At 34.5% G+C, this 21,422-nt stretch overlaps 1 protein-coding gene across 1 annotated transcript; it reads left to right on the forward strand.

Annotated features, from left to right (window-relative positions):
- The first annotated feature begins 796 nt into the window (after window positions 1-796).
- LOC110456229 (guanine deaminase-like) lies at window positions 797-10,160 on the forward strand. Its single transcript, XM_021506832.1, has 10 exons — window positions 797-913; window positions 1,350-1,441; window positions 3,994-4,165; window positions 5,811-5,918; window positions 7,165-7,272; window positions 7,486-7,583; window positions 7,814-7,881; window positions 8,630-8,779; window positions 9,796-9,942; window positions 10,084-10,160. The coding sequence occupies exons 1-10, from the start codon at window positions 797-799 to the stop codon at window positions 10,158-10,160; spliced, it is 1,137 nt and encodes a 378-aa protein (XP_021362507.1).
- Window positions 10,161-21,422: the final 11,262 nt, after the last annotated feature.

Consider the following 21,422-nt stretch of genomic DNA (forward strand, 5'->3'; position numbering starts at 1 on the left):
TCGCTAACTATTATACAGATATCAATGGCACATATTCTTTTTATTATTTTATATTTAATTCGCGAACCGGGGGCGAAATATGAAATCCAGGCAGGTGACTAAGTCAGTGTCACATGCATTCGACCCGTATGATGGGTATTTCTAACTGAAGTCATGAATTACAAGCGCCATCTGTTACCAGACGCTACTCATATGAGCGGTATACAGATTATAACTGAGTGGTAAACCAAGCAAATTAAGTATATCTAGATGATATATCGATTTCAATAATTATATATTTACATGTATATATGGAATAGATTGTTATATCATACAACGTGTACTCGGAATATTTTTGCGTACAATGAACCAGAACCCTGGTTTTGTATTGAAATTAGTGGTGACACGAAGTACTAAATTACTAAAATATAATGGAATATGAAGGACATCATCCAACCGCAACTATCCTTAAGTATAAACAACTATTGAACCTACTGCCCAATTCACTGTATTTGAATTGTATTCTTTTTGATAACTAGTTGATCTGAAATAAATAAAAACCTTGCATGAAGCAACAATTGTTGTTGCTATACTTACAGCGCCATGTGGTTATGACACTTTCAATATGAAACGATTGATATTATACACGATACACACGTTAAATTACAATATAGATCAAAATGTCAAGTAGATGATAAATGTAAAATTACTGATGTTGCACTACTTGTGTTACATCTGTTACAAAGCAACCCCATTCTTAAATTAAAGTTTACTGCAAGGTCATCGACTAGGGCTTGAAATAAGTCTTAAGTTGGACATGGCTGTACCTGTGTTAAATAATTGGTTTGCTGTCACTGGCACTTTTATCCATTCTACACTGACCTCACCTATGGTGATTTTACGTAACCATTGCATCGGAGTGACATCTGGGAAGGTAGGACTGAGAACAAGTTTATCTCCTGTTTATATCAAACTAACTTTATAGGGGATAAACCATCAAGAAATGTGAATAGTTATTCAAACTTTACATAATTATAGTGCGAAGTAGAGTTTTAAACAAACACATTTGTGCCAATTGTTTTTTTCAGGTTAAAGGTTAAAGGGTATGCTTTCTCAGTAATTTTTATAACCAATTATTCTTATTTAATGTCAATTTCAAACAACAACCGTCAACGATAATTTAATTTTTTTGGTGAGTTAATATTTGCTACGAGCCAGCTTATTAAGCAACAGTCTGCCACAATACAAACTACTGTAACTGATGGACAATGGTCACTAACCTGAAAAGTAACGACTAATTAATGCATTACTTACAATTCAATATTTTATCAGAACGACTACGGTGAATAAGTTTCCTTTTGTTGTTACAGATAGTGTTTATAGAGAAGAATGACGACAGCATAGTTGACGTATTGAAGAAATATGATATTGATGCGGATAGTGTCCTACACCTTGAAGGATTGTTAGTATACAACTCTGTCTTAACTACAAAATTAATACAGAAAATATAAGGAAAAACAAAGTGACACAGCTTGGCGCGTAAATGATATGTAATTATGTCATGTGACTGAAAGGCCAGGCTATAAAAAGTGCAGATTATGCGAATTCTTTCAAATTCCAAATCTGATATATATGTTATTATAAACAAGAACACGAGACAATTATAGCAATGCATGACAGTGTGATATTTTATCTTCTCATTATATCGTTATGTGGAGTACTAGGAGTCGCCGTGGCTGTTCATATTAAGTACGTATCAAGGATTGATAAAGTAAAGCAACTTACAATGTACAATTAAATCTAAATCGAAAGCATCGATGACTTACATTGTTAAATAGCTGAAATAAGTTCAGTGAGGGCTAAAAAACTTACACCGGAAGTGAACCTGAAAATCATTGCATACAAAAGTTTTTTTATGTAGCAGATAAAATGCGAACAATATACCGGGGCGGGTGCCCGGCATATTATTTTCTGAACATGATATTTTCATGTGGTCGGGCGGTAGTACATGTATTTCATTTCCTCATATTTTATTGAGTAAACAATAGGATTGAACAGCAGGCTAGGCCTATACAAGTATTTCCTTAGGTTGACATGACAAAGACAAAAATGAAACGGTTATTAAGACAATATTGATGCAAATTATATATTATAAATAACATAAATCCACAGTCTATATGGTATAGGGGAGATAAGTCCATGTATGTTTCAATTATATATAAATATTTAATTGATATTTTGAGCTATACAATGCTCTAATTAAAATGTCAATCAGAATTAATAAGTAATAGGCAAGCAATTATGCTCTAATGATATATTAAACAGAGAAATTGCTTCAATGTTATTTTATTTTTATACAAGTCATTAATGCCCCCTGTTCATACCCTGCTGCTGTTACACGAAGTAATTAACAACAACAAATATGAAAAAATAAAACGAGGAAATTCAGCTAGAAGCTTTTAAAATACATGTAGTACACTGTAAGATGTATTGCCAGTGTTCTATGTGTAAATCTTCCATCTCATCGAGTTTCAGACAAAAAGTCTGTAACGGCCTCTACCGTTCACATATCATCCACTCGAGAATTTTCCAGATTCCACCACAGAACACTTAAGCATTCAAACTTAGCACATTTTTGTTTTACTTTATCGCACCCATCTATAAATACAGCACCCAAAGCTTAATCCTTTAGGTGTATAGTGTAAATATCAATGTATATATAACAATCAGTTGAATTACATAATGGTTTAAGGACAGTATGTTTTATCAATTATGACTATAGATAACAAAAATTATAGATTGTTTTAATTAATTAAACAAGTCTTTTTGTTTTGTTTATATATTTAAGAACACTACCAAGTATATATTTATTTTCAGTATTGTTTAACATAGTGCTTCCATTAAGAAGTATTTTATTATCAAGATTAACAGGACACACTTCAAAAATTTCATTTATTAGAGTCTGTCTCTCATCAATATACATTGGACATTGTAAAAAATAATGGAATCATCATCACACAGACAAGATGCAGACTCTTTCAAGTGATTTTTGAACAGATCATAGTTCAGGTTACTCGACTCATTTCTCATTTGACATAAGAATATGTTACCCTTTCTGCTTTCACAATTTTTAGATACATCAGAGATATCATTATTGAAACATATTTCGTTATATACCTTGGCCTTAAATTTATTTAGAGTAGTCCATTAAACTTGTTGCATATTACTGGGAAGACTTTTTTTAGCATAGGATTCTGTACGACATAGTGGCGGGTTAAACATTCTTACATTTCTTAGAGTATACCTATCATTTTCTGGGTTATGAATAGGAGAATCAATTTTGTCAATGAGGTATGTGGGTGATACATTGTTAGTTATTTTATACATCTGAATTAGCTTATGGTTCATCCTTCGATCAGACAGAGATTCCCAGCCTTGTTCTTTATATAGAGTTTGGTGTGATGCACCTTTCCTTAGGCCTGTGATAATCCTTGCAGCTTCTAGTTGTACAGATTCTAATAAATTTTTAAGATTGTCAGAGCAGTTGTCCCAGACAATATCTGCATATTCAAGCATTGGACATGTAGTACATGTATAACGGAGCGGGCAATACGCCATAAACGTGAATTCATGAGATACTGACTGATTAAATGACAACCAACATTATGAAATTTCTCTAGCAAAAGCAAAATTCCACAGGCTGCTGAAATTTTGTAAAACAGGAAGTCGGTTATTTTAGAAACTTTAACTTCATTTCATATGCTGACCTCTGTGCACAAGTAAATGACATATGAAATAACTTCTTTCATGACATATTTGTTAGCAGACAAAACAAAATTTCATGAGTTTTGGTGCCTCTGCCTAAAGTGTATATTCATAGAACACCCCGTATTAAACTACTTTCTAAACTATGTCATTATATGCGAAAGTGATTTAGAACGTATTCACATGTTGTGGATGGTCCCCATTCCCCCCTAATTGTAAACAGTTTATACCGTTTTACCCTGCTTGCAGACAGTTTGTAGTGCCCGGATTCGTCGATACCCATATCCATGCCTCACAGTACTCTAACTGTGGGAAATACCTTGACGAAGACATGCTGTCCTGGCTACACAAATACACATTTCCCACCGAAGCAAAATTTGCTGATCCTAACTTCGCCACCACGAAGTATTGGAAGGTCGTGGTAAGTATGTTTCAATAACATGACTATACAATATCATCTACAAAAGAGTTGATAGGATGCTATTAAAAAACTTCTATTATCCAAAATGTTATCTTAGTTTAAGATAGCTGTAAAGAATAGAAAATAATTTTACAAAGCGATTTCAAAGCCAAAAACAAAAATGATTATATACGTTTCTCCTTGTTTTTCCGTCATACACCTTAACCAGTTATTTACTGTCTTGTTTGCAATGCTTTCGTCTTTATCAAAGAATGTTCAACAGTTTAACAATAAACAAATTAATGATATAAGATGTTAACATCTTGCATTAGTCTCGGGTGATCAAAAATGGAACGACCACAGCCAGCTATTATGCAACAATTCATACCAGTCCGACACTGAAACTCTGTGACATATTACGTGAGTATTGGAATACTGATAGCCGCATTTTATATTTTATCATGACATATAAAGTTCACCATTAAGAAAAAAACACATTAAAAACAGAAATGTTCGAATTCTTATAATCAATCATGATATACATTATGTTTTATCACATTTATAATTTAATATATATTCGGTTTCTAAGGAAAAAAACACCCTTACTAAACAGGCAATATTTGCATTATCTCGCTTCGTTATCTGTTCGGAAAATTAAAATTTGCTACGTTTTATGTGTTTGAGGAATATTAAAAATGTGGTTTGTCATGCTTGTTTCCTATTTCAACTGTTCAGATATTTATTTGACTGTTAACTCGCGCCACAATCATCGCTGAGATTGTATAAGTTAGAACGATGGTCGGGATTAAGTGTGAACATGTGCTTTTCGTTTAGAATGTATTTGTCTTCGGTTTTAGAAAGTATTGGACAGAGGGCAATTGTAGGCAAAGTCTATATGGACCAAAACTGCCCTGACAATTACAAAGAAAAAACAACGACATCAGTACAGGATACCTTACGGTTGGTTAACATCTATATAACACATGCAAACCGTATTTCATGTTACGAAATATCTCTTAAAATTATCCTCTAGTTTTTTGTGTATGGTGGTACCAGCCCCCCAGTCGATTAATGTAAATAAAACCTAAAAAGAATAGTTAGATGATATACACGTTTTTATTCAGTTAATTTTACAAAGAATACTAAACAAGAAAGTTAAAAAAAACCTCAGATAGTAGTAAATTAATAGCGTTATATTATCTCTTCTTTTTCCAGATATGTTCAAGAAGTTGAAAGTAGAAAGGTTTGTAATTGATATCATCAGACAGTGAATGAAGGATATTCGTTAGTCATGTTATCCCTGTCATTAAGATGATTAGTTGCCAGTTATTTTTGGAATTTGTTGCCATGTATACTGTTACTAAAAACATTAACAGTCTTAATGTTTTTGCAACTATCTTACAACTATTTTGTAACCTTTTTGAATTGTGAATGATTATAATACACATTTCTTATTGAAAAAAGATATCACGTGACGAAATGACGGAAGCTGCAAAGTGCAAAGTGCATAGATTATCATGTTTTACATCAATTCTATAAAAACATTTCTTTTCGCTATTCCCTGCATGGTGATGTCTTTTTATACTTAATTTGACGAAAATAATAATCCCGACACTCAAGTTATTAGTTCCAGTCATCTTAATCTGATAGTTATTTACCTTTTCAGTACACACATATCAAACCATCGATCACTCCCAGGTTTGCAGGTAATTGCTCTATGGAGTTAATGAGGCGACTTGGACATATTGCCAAAAGTCATAATCTTCATGTGCAGGTAAGTTAAACTCTTTTTTTTCTGGTTCATCTTTATCTTTGATTTCTGGTTGTGACATTTTCCTCGACGTTTCGTTTTGTATAACAGTATCTATTGCACATTTTTAAGGGGCTATCACATAGTTGTATCTTTCTTAAACCATTGATATTTATTTCACTTCAAATCCCAATCACGATAAGCTGATCCTTGAAAAGAACATTTTATATGAGTAAGTCATCATTATCATGAACAAGTTATAGTCGTGGGGATCACACGTCTACGTCTGAAACTTTTCTTTTAAAAAATCCTTTACTCCCGCAATGTAACGGATGAATATTAGGAGTGATTATATAACCTCTTGTCAGACTTATTCTATATTATTTAGTTTGAAACCTTTAAAGTTTTATTCACAATATTCGTTTTGTTATGTGTAAAAACCACAATACATTTTAAATTCGCGTGCGTTCTCAAACATGCATTCACAATCAAGTTCCTATGTTTCACGTTCCTCAAAATGCTGACTACAGATAAACAATTTATCACAAGTTCATTCCCTGTATATAGTTTGACCGTCGAATGTTCAGGGAATTCCTTGTTGACTATCAACTAAGAAATTGTCATGCTAACATTTTAAAATCGAGGCAACTAACACTGAAGTTCATTACCGACACATCGCTTCACCTAATACAGTCAGAATTTATGTTATACATATCAATCTTGCTGTGTTTTAATTTACATGTAGGGTTACTGACAATAAAGCTGACAGGATGGATATTTATGCTTAAAAAATGCTGTCATTTCACAGTCGAAAATGAAATGTTTTGTTTACTAAGCATGCATGGATAGCAGAATAGTATTAAACAGTTAAGCTGTGCTGTTATCCTTTAGGATTTCATAGGTGTTCATGCAATGCTAGTAAGACGGTTGCATCGATGCTTTGGTATTGATATATCAAAAGGAAGTGCACTTGATGTTTTTGAAAAATGTTTCAACAAATGATCGAAACAAAAAGAAAAATTGGTTTGATTTGTTTGCATTTTACGTCCTATTAACAGCCATGGTTACGTTTAAGGACGTGCCAGGTTTTAGTGGTGGAGGAAAGCTGGAGTTCCCGGAGAATAAAAACACCAACCTACGGTCATTACCAGGCGACTGCCCCACGTAGGCTTCGAACCCGCGACTCAGTGGTGGAGGGCTAGTGGTGGCCTTTAACTTGTTGTTGTTATTATCTAGACCATGACAACAATTAAGTTTCAATTCTTTGCAGACCCATATTGCTGAGACAAAAGACGAGTGTGAAATGGTAAGAAAGCTGTTTCCAGAGATAAGGTCATACACGGACATTTACAATGAAGCCGGTCTGCTGACACAAAAGGTACATAATAAAGTTTTAAATAACTGTATATCTTATAAAAATAATTTTGCTAATTTGCTGACTGATTAGGTACAGGCTGTCTGTCGACTAAACTGTTCTTCCGTCACGTCTTATTTTTCACTTATATTCGTTTCATATGTTGCGTTGATGTAAAATATTGAAATATCATCCATTAGATAACAAAAATGTCTATAATAATCTTTTAACAAACAGACAGTTCTCGCCCACGGAATATATCTGTCGTCAGATGAACGCAAGCTAATCAGACTTAGACACTCCGGTATTTCACACTGTCCGAATTCCAACATATCGTAAGTATTGCTATAATTTTATTTCATTGTACAACTAACAATATAAAACTTCAAGATGTTATTTATTTTCATTTAAAGTAAACAGGGAACATGTTGTTATGTATTACTGACCTTAGAACGATGGTTATTTTGATAATTTCTGAATAAATATATAGACCAATGATCATTTTTGTCTGAATAAATTAATTCGATCATGGGAAAAATGATAAACTGCTGTTAATTTGTTACAGGATGCGTAGCGGCATGCTTGATGTGAGAGCATATCTCGATGATAATATAAGTGTTGGTTTGGGAACTGGTAAGTTTTTATGTTCATCAATGGCAGAACGCTCCCAAATTAGCAAAGGGTTGTGTGCGTTTATTATCAACATTTGACAGAGAAAAAAATGTTTATAACATGTTCAAAACAGCAGAATGAAAAGTCAAATATATATGCGTAAGCACGTGTTTAAAATAAATTAAAAAATTAAGAAATAAGACGGGCAACATGATATGTGAAGAGAACGATATGCAGGCAATGGTATTGTGTTATGATCTGCTTAAAAATCTTGTATTCATGACGAGCCTAAGTAAAATACGATATACTTACGTGGGCCTCCAAGTTATCAGACAGTGCACACATAAACAATAATTTGTTAACAATATTTTGTTAAACAATATTTTTTTAAACAATATTTTGTTACATTTAAGTGAATAATAGAAATCTTATAAATAATATTGTGACTTGAAGGAGTTGTTCATCTGAAATATTAGCTTTAACAAACATCTGACGACAGATTATTTAAAAGTGCGAAACTCAGTTCTGATTATTCAATTACTGTTACAATTGATTTCAAAGATGGGTTATTTATGAAAAGTTTAGAACTTCTTCGATGCAGAGAATTAATCCTGTCGCTTTTCATATATCACCGATTTTATTTTGGGATGTCGACTTTGTGAAAGCATTAAGAAGTGAACAGAATAAAATAATGTTGCTTTTTATTTATTTATTTATCTTTATTTTAAAATAATCAGTTTAATGAAATTTAATTGAACTTCTTTATCAGATATTTCCGGAGGCTACAATGCATCAATGTTGAATGCAATGAGGGCTGCCGTTTGTACCTCGAACACGATCGCCATGCAAAAGGGCCCTAACTACAAGCCGCTAGACTATCAGGAAGTATTCAAAATGGCAACATTAGAAGGAGCAAAGGGTAAATAATGTTAAATAACATAGTTATACGCTGGAAAATAGTTGGTATACATACCTATTTAAATGAGTATAAAGCATAATTATAATACAATCATACACATATCACCTTTGCTAGTTATGTTGTTTTTTTGGTCTAGCGATAAGCCCCATTATCTTCTCAATATATAGTTTTACAGGAGTATGTATGATCATGGTATACATATACTAAATTTTCACTGGGAATTACGCTATTGATTGTTGATGGGCGTATTGTAAAATATATTCTATTTATAAGACATAACACTTTCTTTAGAGAGCGGCAATCAATGAGGAAACTACAACATTGATTGTGACGTCAGTATCAAATTCTTAGGCACAACTTTGTTGTACGCAGTATTTGTGATGTGTGTTACTGATATAGCAAATAATTTATATGTTTAATCTACATTGCTGCATTCACTAGTGCTAAAATTGGCAACGTGCGTTGCCAACTGACTACATTGATATTGTCCTTTTGGATAAACAATTATTTTGAATGAATACCTGATATATTTGGTTAATTTTGCACATGTAAAATTGTTGTGATGTAACTGTGAAGTCACTTTTGACGCACAGCAATGAAGCGTTTGTATTGTTTTGTCATCGCACGACCCATGTTTGCTGAAGTTAACTGAGGTTTCTAGGCTACAGCAATACCGTTATGTATCAAATCGAAATTGCAAAATAGAATTTCTATTTTTGTTTTGTGCTTGAAAACATGGTTTCGATTGCTTTTATTCTAATATCGGTATAGTGCAGTACATATTTTTCTTTGTACAGGCAGAGGTCCATGTGGATATCGTCGAATTATGTATTTCATGCCTTTAAATTACTTTTCAAATATATGAATTTAGTCATTTTAACAAAGTTTTTCATCATCGCAAGATATGATGATTAAATAAAATTTAAATTTGCCATGCCTGTCTATACATTTTATTTCACTATTAAATCTATGTTTTATTACCGTCATTTTTTATTTTAGTTTTAGTAATTTTCTAGTTTTAGATATGGAAGACGTAATTGGTAACTTTGAGATCGGGAAGGAATTTGATGCTCTTGTTGTTGATCCTGATGTTAATGGAGGACCCATTGATATCTTCGAGGATGACACGGTAGAAGATGCCTTTCAGAAATTCACCTTTCTCGGTAAATATGATAAGCTATTGGTCGAAATATCAACTGAAGAAACACATTTTAATGACAATACAGTGCTGTTCATTATTGTGTCTATAAAACTGGCTCAAATAAGCATATTTGCTAATCATAAGAGCAATTTGTGTTTTTCAGGTGATGACCGAAATATCTTGAAAGTGTTTGTTGCCGGAAGTGACATTTTAGAAAATCTTATCAGGAAAGAATATTAGAATATTTTCAGAACATTGGGTTCTGTTCACGGCAGGTTCTGTTAACGTTATAGACAATCAAAACATTTTCTGTTGGACCCAAACAGATTGAGTGCCATGACAAGTTGATGCTGATTTCTAACAAATGGTCAGACTGATTGTTTAGGATACTTTTAGATCATTATTTGACAACAAAAGGAAGTAAATATTGATGTACACTTGTGTTTGTAATGTTCTCTCGTCCAACCTTAACCATTTAGAATCTTATCTAATAAACATTTTCAGTGTCAAAAATGCTAAAGAACTCAATATCGCTGACATCTTCTGATATCAAATGTATAACAAACTAATCAGAATTTGAGCAAGAATATGCATGAACTATCAAAATGTTTATAATTAAAAAAAACTTAAAGAGGAAAATATATTTCTAATATGTGTAAAATGTATTACATTTTACAAAATATAAATTGTTCCTACATTTTCAGAAAGTTATGATTGTTTGAATTCCCTTTTTGGAGATGTAAATCATGTATTGTTTTATTTCTTGTTTTCCCCCCACCTTAATCATGCTAGAATTGCCTCGCTTTGCATATCAACTACAACTTAATAATTTGTATCACAACATGTTCGAAACATCATGAAAGTATACTATTTGCTGCAATTGATGATTCTTTTGAAAGTGACACAGAACAATACTTAAACTACAACAACGTTATAACTGCATTAGACATGAAACAGTAAGTTGTATTATATATATGTTGCCCTTGTGTTTGGAAATAATCGTTCTCTCTTTCCTCATCATAAGTCAAACATAAAGAGGGCCAAAAATTTCCATATTTTCCATATCAGCATACGATAGACCTTGTGTGTCCACTGCCCTGCGACATTATATGCATAATACATATAATAACAATATTAAGTACGTAGCGTGAAGTATTTGGTTCAATGTAGAGTTTATGAAAAAAATATAATTACACCAGGGCGGAAGAATGCCGTGAAATAGCTCGGCTACACAGCTATATCAAAACTTTAAGAGGTTTGGACGCAGGTGTTTTTTTCTAAAATCAGACGTCAACTGCACTCACTATAACTCGACTTTGATTAACTATGAGAAGGTTAGACAAACAGGGTATATGAACTGTCCTTATAGGGTTACCCTGATACTTTTGATGAGGTTACACAAAAGGTGGCAGTGCATATGTTCCTTAAAGGTGACTTAGTGAAAGGAGCTACATTGTAAACAGAACTGAGGAATTTGGACAACATTAATTTTTTTATTGAGTAAACAATAGGATTGAACTGCAGGCTAGGCCTATATAAGTTCTCTCCTTAGGTTGACATGACAAAGACAAAGATGAATGAAATGGTTTGTAAGAAAATATTAATGCAAACCATATATAATAAGTAGCATAGACATATATATATAGAGAGAGCAGATGGAATAGGGGAGATAATTCCATGTATGTTTCAATTACATATAAATATTTAATTGATATTTTTAGCTATACAATGCTCATATTAAAAAGTCAATCATAATTAATTAGTAATAGGAAAGCAATGCCCTAATGATATATTAAACAGAGAAATTGCTACAATTGTTTTTTTGGTTTTTTTGTTTTGCAAGTCATTAGTGCCCCCTGTTCATACCCTGCTGCTGTTGCATGAAGTAGTTAGAAGTATAGAACCATTTAGTATCAATATATATATCATTGGTAGGAGTGATAAAAAGTAAGAGACAAAACAACATCAAAATATGAAAAAATAAATTGAGGCAATTCAGCTAGAAGATTTTGAAAATGTAGTATATGTGTAANAGACATATATATATAGAGAGAGCAGATGGTATAGGGGAGATAATTCCATGTATGTTTCAATTACATATAAATATTTAATTGATATTTTTAGCTATACAATGCTCATATTAAAAAGTCAATCATAATTAATTAGTAATAGGAAAGCAATGCCCTAATGATATATTAAACAGAGAAATTGCTACAATTGTTTTTTTGGTTTTTGTTTTGCAAGTCATTAGTGCCCCCTGTTCATACCCTGCTGCTGTTGCATGAAGTAGTTAGAAGTATAGAACCATTTAGTATCAATATATATATCATTGGTAGGAGTGATAAAAAGTAAGGGATACAACAACATCAAAATATGAAAAAATAAAATGAGGCAATTCAGCTAGAAGATTTTGATAATGTAGTATATGTGTAAGATGTATTGCCAGTGTTCTATGTGTAAATCTTTCATCCCATCGAGTTTCAGACAAAAAGTCTCTAACGGCCTTTACCGTTCACATATCATCCACTCGAGAAGAATCCAGATTAAACCACAGAACACTAAGCATTCAAACTTAGCACATTTATGTTTTACTTTATTGCACCCTCAGTAAAAACAGCACACAAAGCTTAATCACTTAGGTGTATAATATTAAAACATCAATGTATATATAACAATCAGTAGAATCACATAATGGTTTAAAGACAGTATTTTATCAGTTATGACTATATATAACAAAATTAATAGATTGTTTTGATTAATTAAACAAGTCTTCCTGTGTTGTATATATATTTAAGAACACTATTAACCGGACACACTTCAAAAATCTCATTTATTAAAGTTTGTCTCTCATCAGTATACATTGTGAAAGATAATGTGTAGCAGCAAGTGATGTTTGAATAGATCATAGTTCAGGTTACTCGCCTCATTTCTCAGTTGACACAGGATTATGTTACCCTTTCTGTTTTCACAATTTTTAAATACATCCGAGAGATCATTATTACAACATATTTTATTATACACATTGGCCTTAAATTTATTAAGAGTAGGGGAATGTACTATATCATTTCAAGTCCATTGAACTTGTTTCACATTACTGGGAAGAAGCTTTTAGCATAGGTTTCTGTACGACATAGTGGTGGGTTAAACATTCTTACATTTCTTAGAGTAAACCTATCATTTTCTGGGTTATGAGTAAGAGGATCAATTATGTCATGGAGGTATGTGGGTGATAAATTATTAGTTATTTTATACATCTGAATTAGCTTATGGTACATCCTTCGATCAGACAAGGATTCCCAACCTAGTTCTTTATATAGAGTTTGGTGTGATGTACCTTTCCTTAGACCTGTGATAATCCTTGCAGCTTCTAGTTGTACAGATTCTAATAAATTTTTAAGATTGTCAGAGCAGTTGTCCCAGACAATATCTGCATATTCAAGCACTGGGCGGATAAATGTTGTATATATTTTGCATAGTGATTTCCTATCAATCTTATATTTCAGATACCTAAGTATTGTTATTCTTTTACTAGCCTTTTCATATATTAATTGAACATGGGTAGACCAAGTGCCATCTTCAGAAAAAGTTAATCCAAGATGTTTGTGATCATGGGCATTATCTACACAAGTATTAGAGAAATTAATTAGAGGATGGATAGGTTCTTTTTTTCTAGAAAAAAAAGTGATTTGGTTTTAGAGGGGTTAAATTTAATGTCCCATGTACTAGCCCAGTTGTTAATTCTATCTAGGTCTTTGTTAAGATAATCTGCTGCTAGTTGTGGGTTTTCGTCTACGATGACATATAATGATGTATAGTCTGCAAACAGCTTAATGTTACTCTGGACTAAATCAGTGATGTCATTAATGTATAATAGAAATAAAAAAAGGACCGAGAACTGATCCCTGAGGAACACCGGCATTAACAACCCTAAAAGTAGAAAAATGACCTTCAGATAGAACTCTTTGCTTTCTATCTTCAAGATAATTTTCAAACTAGTTAAAAACATTGCCCGATATACCATATGCTTTTAGTTTATGTAGTAACCCTTTGTGCCAAACTCTATCAAAAGCCTTGCTGATGTCGCAAAATACAAACCTTTATTCTTTCCCTTTATCCAGGTTGCTAATTATGGTGTGGTATATAGAGAGAAGTTGGTTTACTGTAGAATCACCTGGTTTAAAGTCTGATTGGTCCTTGGAAAGTATATTATTAGTTGTTAAATAGTTATATAAATATTTGAATATAATTTTTTCTAAGATTTTACTAAAACATGATGTTACAGATATTGGTCGATAATTGGAATCATTATTTTTTAAACCATTCCCTTTGTATACAGCACTAACATTAACCATCTTCCATGGCCCAGGTATGCACCCGTTAGATATAGTTTTGTTAAATAAAATTGTAAGTGGGAGTATTAAGGAAGGTTTTAACTTTTTTATGACTTTAGGTAACATGCCATCAGATCCTGCTGGTTTATTTTCAATTAATATTCAACAATATTCAGCCATAACAGGCTATGTTCACATACTAATATATGGCAAGGTTAAATAGTATACGTGGGTCCAATATATATATATATAGACATGTGTAAACACAAGGGTGCACATGTATATTTTGATACTACACGTAAATAACTATTGTGAACTAAATCCAGAGATTGTCGAAAATCGATTTTTGTTATAGTCATTCATCACCGATTGACTTGACGGTTTGTTGTTCTGTTTGGGGGTCGAAGTACCAGTGGCTTGAGGGGGCAACATGTTTAGTGTTAGTGTTAGAGCACTCAGTCGCGTGGAGCTGGAAGTAGTCGCGCCGATATGCGTAGACTTTTTGGGAGGAGAGTCGAGGTAGTTGGACATCTCTGATAGTTTGGTGAACTTGAAGCCTTTGCCTTTGGTGTCTCGCACGATAATACGGCCATCACGGGTGTATGCACGGTCAAAACACCAATACTTTTGAGAAGTCGGGCCTTGGCAAAACAGCTGCACGCTGCTTGGTTAGTGCTTCATTAACATAGAATGGCGGTGGGACTGATGATGAAATGAATTCGGATGAGTCAGATTCCCTCCTTAAACCGAACACGGCAGATCTTGCCTGATATGTCTCCGCTTAAAGAGGAAAATATATTTCTTAAATGTGTAAAATGTATTACATTTTACAACATATAAATTGTTCCTACATTTTTAGAAAATTATGATTGTTTGAATTCCCTTTTTGGAGATGTAAATCATGTATTGTTTTATTTCTTGTTTTCCACCACCTTAATCATGCTAGAATTGCCTCGCTTTGCATATCAACTACAATTTAATAATTTTTATCACAACATGTTCGAAACATCATGAAAGTATACTATTTGCTGCAATTTATGATTCTTTTGAAAGTAACACAGAACAATACTTAAACTACAACAACGTTATAACTGCATTCGACATGAAACAGTTAGTTGTATTATATATATGTTGCCCTTGTGTTTGGAAATAATCGTTCTCTCTTTCCTCATCATAAGTCAAACATAAAGAGGGCCAAAAATTTCCATATTTTCCATATCAGCATACGATAGACCTTGTGTGTCCACTGCCCTGCGACATTATATGCATAATTCATATAATAACACAATTAAGTACGTAGCGTGAAGTATTTGGTTCAATGTAGAGTTTATGAAAAAATATAAATACATTAGGGCGGAAGAATGCACTGAAATAGCTCGGCTACACAGCTATATCAAAACTGTAAGAGGTTTGGACGCAGATGTTTTTTCTAAAATCAGACGTCAACTGCACTCACTATAACTCGACTTTGATTAACTTTTAGAAGGTTAGACAAACAAGGTATATGAACTGTCCTTATATGGGTACCCTGATACTTTTGATGAGGTTATACAAAAGGTGGCAGTGCATATGTTTCTTAAAGGTGACTTAGTGAAAGGAGCTACATTGTACACAGAACTGAGGAATTTGGACAACATTATTTAATATTAAACTATAATATTCTAAAAGTAGCTAGTGCGTTCCACTTCCTTTCTTTCCACTTGTACTAATCTGTCAGATGATGTAACCGTAGCCTCGTTTTGGTTGTTGTTAATAAATGAGTCGCCATTGTTGTAAGCCTGTCTCGGCGTGGTCTCTCACTGTCCACATGTACAATGAAACAATAACCAGTCAGAAAAGTCAACTGAAGGTACGAATAAAAAAAGCGTGTGTGAACAGTCTTTTCTTTAGGTAGGTAAAGACATTTTATCTCTTCCCTAGCAAAAACCAGAATGTACCTGTGAATTATGGGAGAAATATCAGGCATTCTAACCACTGATCTTCAATAAATAACGTTCCTTTTCACGGGCAGTGACTGAGGCGTTACACTGTCACTTAATCCATCTCAAGGACTACTGAAACCCAAGGTATATCCCATGTTTATTATTTGTTTTATATATATATATATATATATATATATGCAATTAAATATCTATGGTGGCTTTTTTGTGGGTTTTTTTCGGTTTTACTCCACGAACTAATGCGATTTTAAAGTATAAGATGTGGTTGTTTTCTATGTCAATGCGAATGAGGGCATTTTAAAGAAAAAAGACGAGACGGCAATGTTTTAGAGGCAAATGAAACATTGCACCTAAATTACGAAACAACGATAATTAATTGTTCAACATCCCGTTTTATAGCGGAAAACCCCCATCAATATAGGTTTAAATAAGCAGCCGTGATCTTCACATATCTACATTTTATGATATTCATGGATCGTCTAGTCAGCGTCCAATCATCTACATGGTAGCATGCATCCAGAAGACTTGGTGCTACATATTACCATACGTATGACAGTCTGATTTCTTTCAGACGAATATGGGCGACAAACAGTGTACATGTACCTAGATAGACATACACTGACATCGAGACAGGTGACAGACAGTGCACATGTACCCAGATACACGTACATAATATGTACACTGACACCTAGACAGGCGAAAGACAATGTACACGTACCCAGATACACGTACACCAACACCTAGACAGGCGACAGACACGTACCCAGATACACGCACATCAACACCAAGACAGGCAACAGACAGTGTACATGTACCTAGATACACATACACCAACACCTAGACAGGCGACAGATACGTACCCAGATACACTTACATCAACACCAGGACAGGCCACAGACAGTGTACATGTACCTAGATACACGTACACCGACCCCTAGACAGGCGACAGACACGTAACATTTCCCCAGATACATGTACACTGACACCGAGACAGATGACAGGCAGTGTACATGTATCCAGATACACGTACACCGACACCTACAGAGGTGACAGACAATACACATGTACCCAGATACACGTACACTGACACCAAAACAGGTGATATACAGTGTTCATGTTACCAGATACACGTACACTGACGCCTAAACAGGTGAAATACAGTACACATGTACAAAGATACGCGTAACCTGACACCAAGACAGGCGACATACAGTGTATATTTACCCAGATACACGTACACTGACACCTAAACAGGTGACAGACAATGCAAATGTACCAAAATATACATACACTGACACCAAGACAGGTGACATACAATGCAAGTATACTCAGATACACGTACACTGACATCTATACAGGTGACAGCCAGTGTACATGTAACCAGATACACTGACACCAACACCATGAAAGGTGACAGACAATGCGCATGTACCAAGATACACGTACACTGACAACAAGACAGGCGACAGACAATGCATATGTACCGAGATACACGCACACTGACACCAAGACAGGCGACATACAGGTAACATGTACCAAGATACACAAACACTGACAACAAGACAGGCAACAGACAATGCACATGTACCAAGATACACGACACCAACACCTAGACAGGCGACAGACACGTACGTACCCAGATACACGCACATCAACACCAAGACAGCCCCCACAGACAGTGTACATGTACCTAGATACACGTACACCGACCCCTAGGCAGGCGACAGACACGTAACATTTCCCCAGATACACGTACACTGACACCGAGACAGATGACAGACAGTTTACATGTATCCAGATACACGTACACCGACACCTAGAGAGGTGACAGACACGTAACATTTCCCCAGATACACGTACACTGACACCGAGACAGATGACAGACAGTTTACATGTACCTAGATACACGTACACCGACACCTAGAGAGGTGACAGACAATACACATGTACCCAGATACACGTACACTGACACCAAAACAGGTGATATACAGTGTACATGTTACCAGATACACGTACACTGACGCCTAAACAGGTGAAATACAGTACACATGTACAAAGATACGCGTAACCTGACACCAAGACAGGCGCGATACAGTGTATATTTACCCAGATACACGTACACTGACACCTAGACAGGTGAAATACAGTACACATGTACCAAGATACGCGTAACCTGACAACAAGACAGGCGACATACAGTGTATATTTACCCAGATACACGTACACTGACACCTAGACAGGTGACAGACAGTGTACATGTACCCAGATACACGCAAACCACCACACCAAGACAGGTGACAGACAATGCGAATGTACCGAAATACACATACACTGACACCAAGACAGGCGACAGACAATGCAAATATACTCAGATACACGTACACTGACATCTAGACAGGTGACAGCCAGTGTACATGTAACCAGATACACGCACACCAACACCATGATAGGCGACAGACAATGCACGTGTACCAAGATACACTTACACTGACAACAAGACAGGCGACAGACAATGCACATGTACCGAGATACAGGCACACTGACACCAAGACAGGTGACAGAGAGGTAACATGTACCAAGATACACAAACACTGACAACAAGACAGGCAACAGACAATGCACATGTACCAAAATACACGTACACTGACACCAAGACAGGCGACAGACAATGCTCATGTACCAATTAAAAGATACAAGTACACTGACACCAATACAGGCGACAATGTGCATATACCCAGATACACGTACACTGACACCATTACCCAGATACCTGTACACCGACATTGACCCTGTCCGACTTATTACGACCCACGGAAGATAACTGTTATAGGAGGTATAACGTATGCGTACTTCTTATTCACAACGTTGCTATTCAAGAGCAGGGTTAAAATAGAATAGATTGAATTCAAGAGTATGCCATGTCGTGTATGAAGTGTGTGACTGTGAATGATAAACCTATCCGGAGCAGCAAAAGAAGACGGCTGAGTCGTCCATGTCATGGTGTTAGTGACGCCTGTCTCGGTGAAAAAACGACTTATGCTTAGTGAGTATCAAATACTATTCACAGCATCTATTGACAGCAGGTAGAAGGTCATTCATTTTCTTCCGATTTCAGAGACGTTTATGATTGTTGTCATCAGAGGCGTTGCACTCCGGTTTTGTTTTGTTTTTGTTTTTGTTTTTTATCATTCTCCTAGAATTTTATTTCAGTATAGTAAAACCGGACTATTTCTGAACTAACAGTCAAGATTTCCAAGACCGGTGATCCTTTATTGTTTTCGGCATAACCGAGGGCTTAAGGTCGTAATGGACAAGAGAAGTACAAAATAATTACAAGACTTAAAGTTATTTTCTTATTTAAATTCTCAATTTGTTGAATGTTTTTGTGCGTGCTGCGCTTAATTTCAATTTCCACTGTAATTCATCGGCTTTTTCTTTATCATGACCTTGCAGTAATCCAAATACTGGGAGTACGCTAGCCTGTGATATTTGGGGTGTAAAACGCCCACGCCTGGCCTGGATGAATGAACGTACCCCAGCGATGGCCTAATTATACCATTATAGTATTGCGGAGACGGGGTCACCTGTGTTAAATGTAGTGTTATAGGCTAGATATAGATATTAAAAGCATTGCATAGCCTTTTCATATTAACGTCAAGATAAAAAAACATCTTCAAATAAGCCAAAAAATCAATGTATCCTAATGACAACGCAGAAATAGAAACAGGCTGTATACATGTAAGGTCAAATAAATGTAGGACAATGTATATTATGGCGTGTCCTAATTTAACTATCCCTTTAAAAGCTGGAGCGCGTGTACTAGTTTCGTTATCAAAAACAAACAAAAACCAGAAAATGTGACAACCATTGTTGGTAAGTACTCCTATTGGAATAGCATTTTATTTTTTATAAAGAAAAACAATAACATGTTTATCTATACATACTTTATTGATAGTTGAGCACACAATTGGTAAGCAGATGCGATGACTTATATCATTGTATAGCCAACCGCGTAGCGCTATGACATTAGTCCTATACACAACAGGTGAAAAAGTTTAGTCTAGAGGAAATTGTACTACAATGAAAAAAATTCATATGCGGTCAATCAACAGTTTTTTTTCTGTGCTCAAATAAAATGTTCTTTCTAGTCACGGGAAAAAAGTTTATAATGAGGAATAATTCACAAAGTTCTCGTCTTCCATTATAATAGTCCGTTAATTTGCACTAAATGCACAGCGGTATGACCGGACAAGACAATAACATTCGCGTGGGCATATAGTGCACATATCAAATGCACATCGTGCTCACATGTAGGTCTCAACTGTGTAATTCCACGTTCGTTTGCTCTGTTGTGCGTTATGTCTTCAAGTTTATGCTTATTGGTACAATCGGTTTTCGATATTATGACACAAAATATTTGAGTACTTGTTTGAAATAAAGCATTTGTTGATATTTAAATTTGGTATGTACAGTTTGCGCCATTCTTCATTTTACAATGCGTGTTAAACAGTATCACAGTAACTGTATTTTATTTGATAAATGTATTTTATACAATTACGCAGATGACAACACGCTCTCTAAGATTTGTGACAATTATATATATTTGAAAGATTGTTTAGAAAAAGAGAGCAAAGTTCTTATAAAATGGTTTGATTTTAATGGTATGAAGGCCAGTCCAGAGAAATTTCAGGCAATATGTTTTGGCAAAAAGAATAGTAACACTATCAAATCTTTTAATATTGAAAGCCTTGAGATTATTTGTGAAGACAGTGTGAAACTTTTAGGTGTGGATATTGACTTTCTTCTTAAATTCGATGTACATATATCTCGCCTTTGCAGAAATACTGCTAAACAACTTGCTGTTTTAAAAAGACTGGGAAACAATCTTATAAAGAAAGGGAAAATTACCATTTTTAAGTCTTTTATTCTATCAAATTTTAACTATTGTCCACTTGCCTGGCACTTTTGTACATTGACAAATACTCGAAAAATGGAAAAAGTCCAGGAACGAGCACTTCGTTTTATTGAAAATGATTGTGTTTCCCCAGTCATTGATATTCTTAGAAAACACAAACTTGATTTTTTACATGTAAAACGTATGAAAGATATGGCCTCTGAGGTTTTTAAAATTTTAAATGAAATTTCTCCATCAATTTTACAAAATCTTGTTGAGAGGAAAGAAGTTTTTTACAATCTGAGACAAGATAACCTGGTAAAGATTCCAAAGGTGA

The sequence above is a fragment of the Mizuhopecten yessoensis genome, unplaced genomic scaffold (assembly GCF_002113885.1).
Source record: "Mizuhopecten yessoensis strain PY_sf001 unplaced genomic scaffold, ASM211388v2 scaffold8573, whole genome shotgun sequence".
Taxonomy (NCBI): domain Eukaryota; kingdom Metazoa; phylum Mollusca; class Bivalvia; order Pectinida; family Pectinidae; genus Mizuhopecten; species Mizuhopecten yessoensis.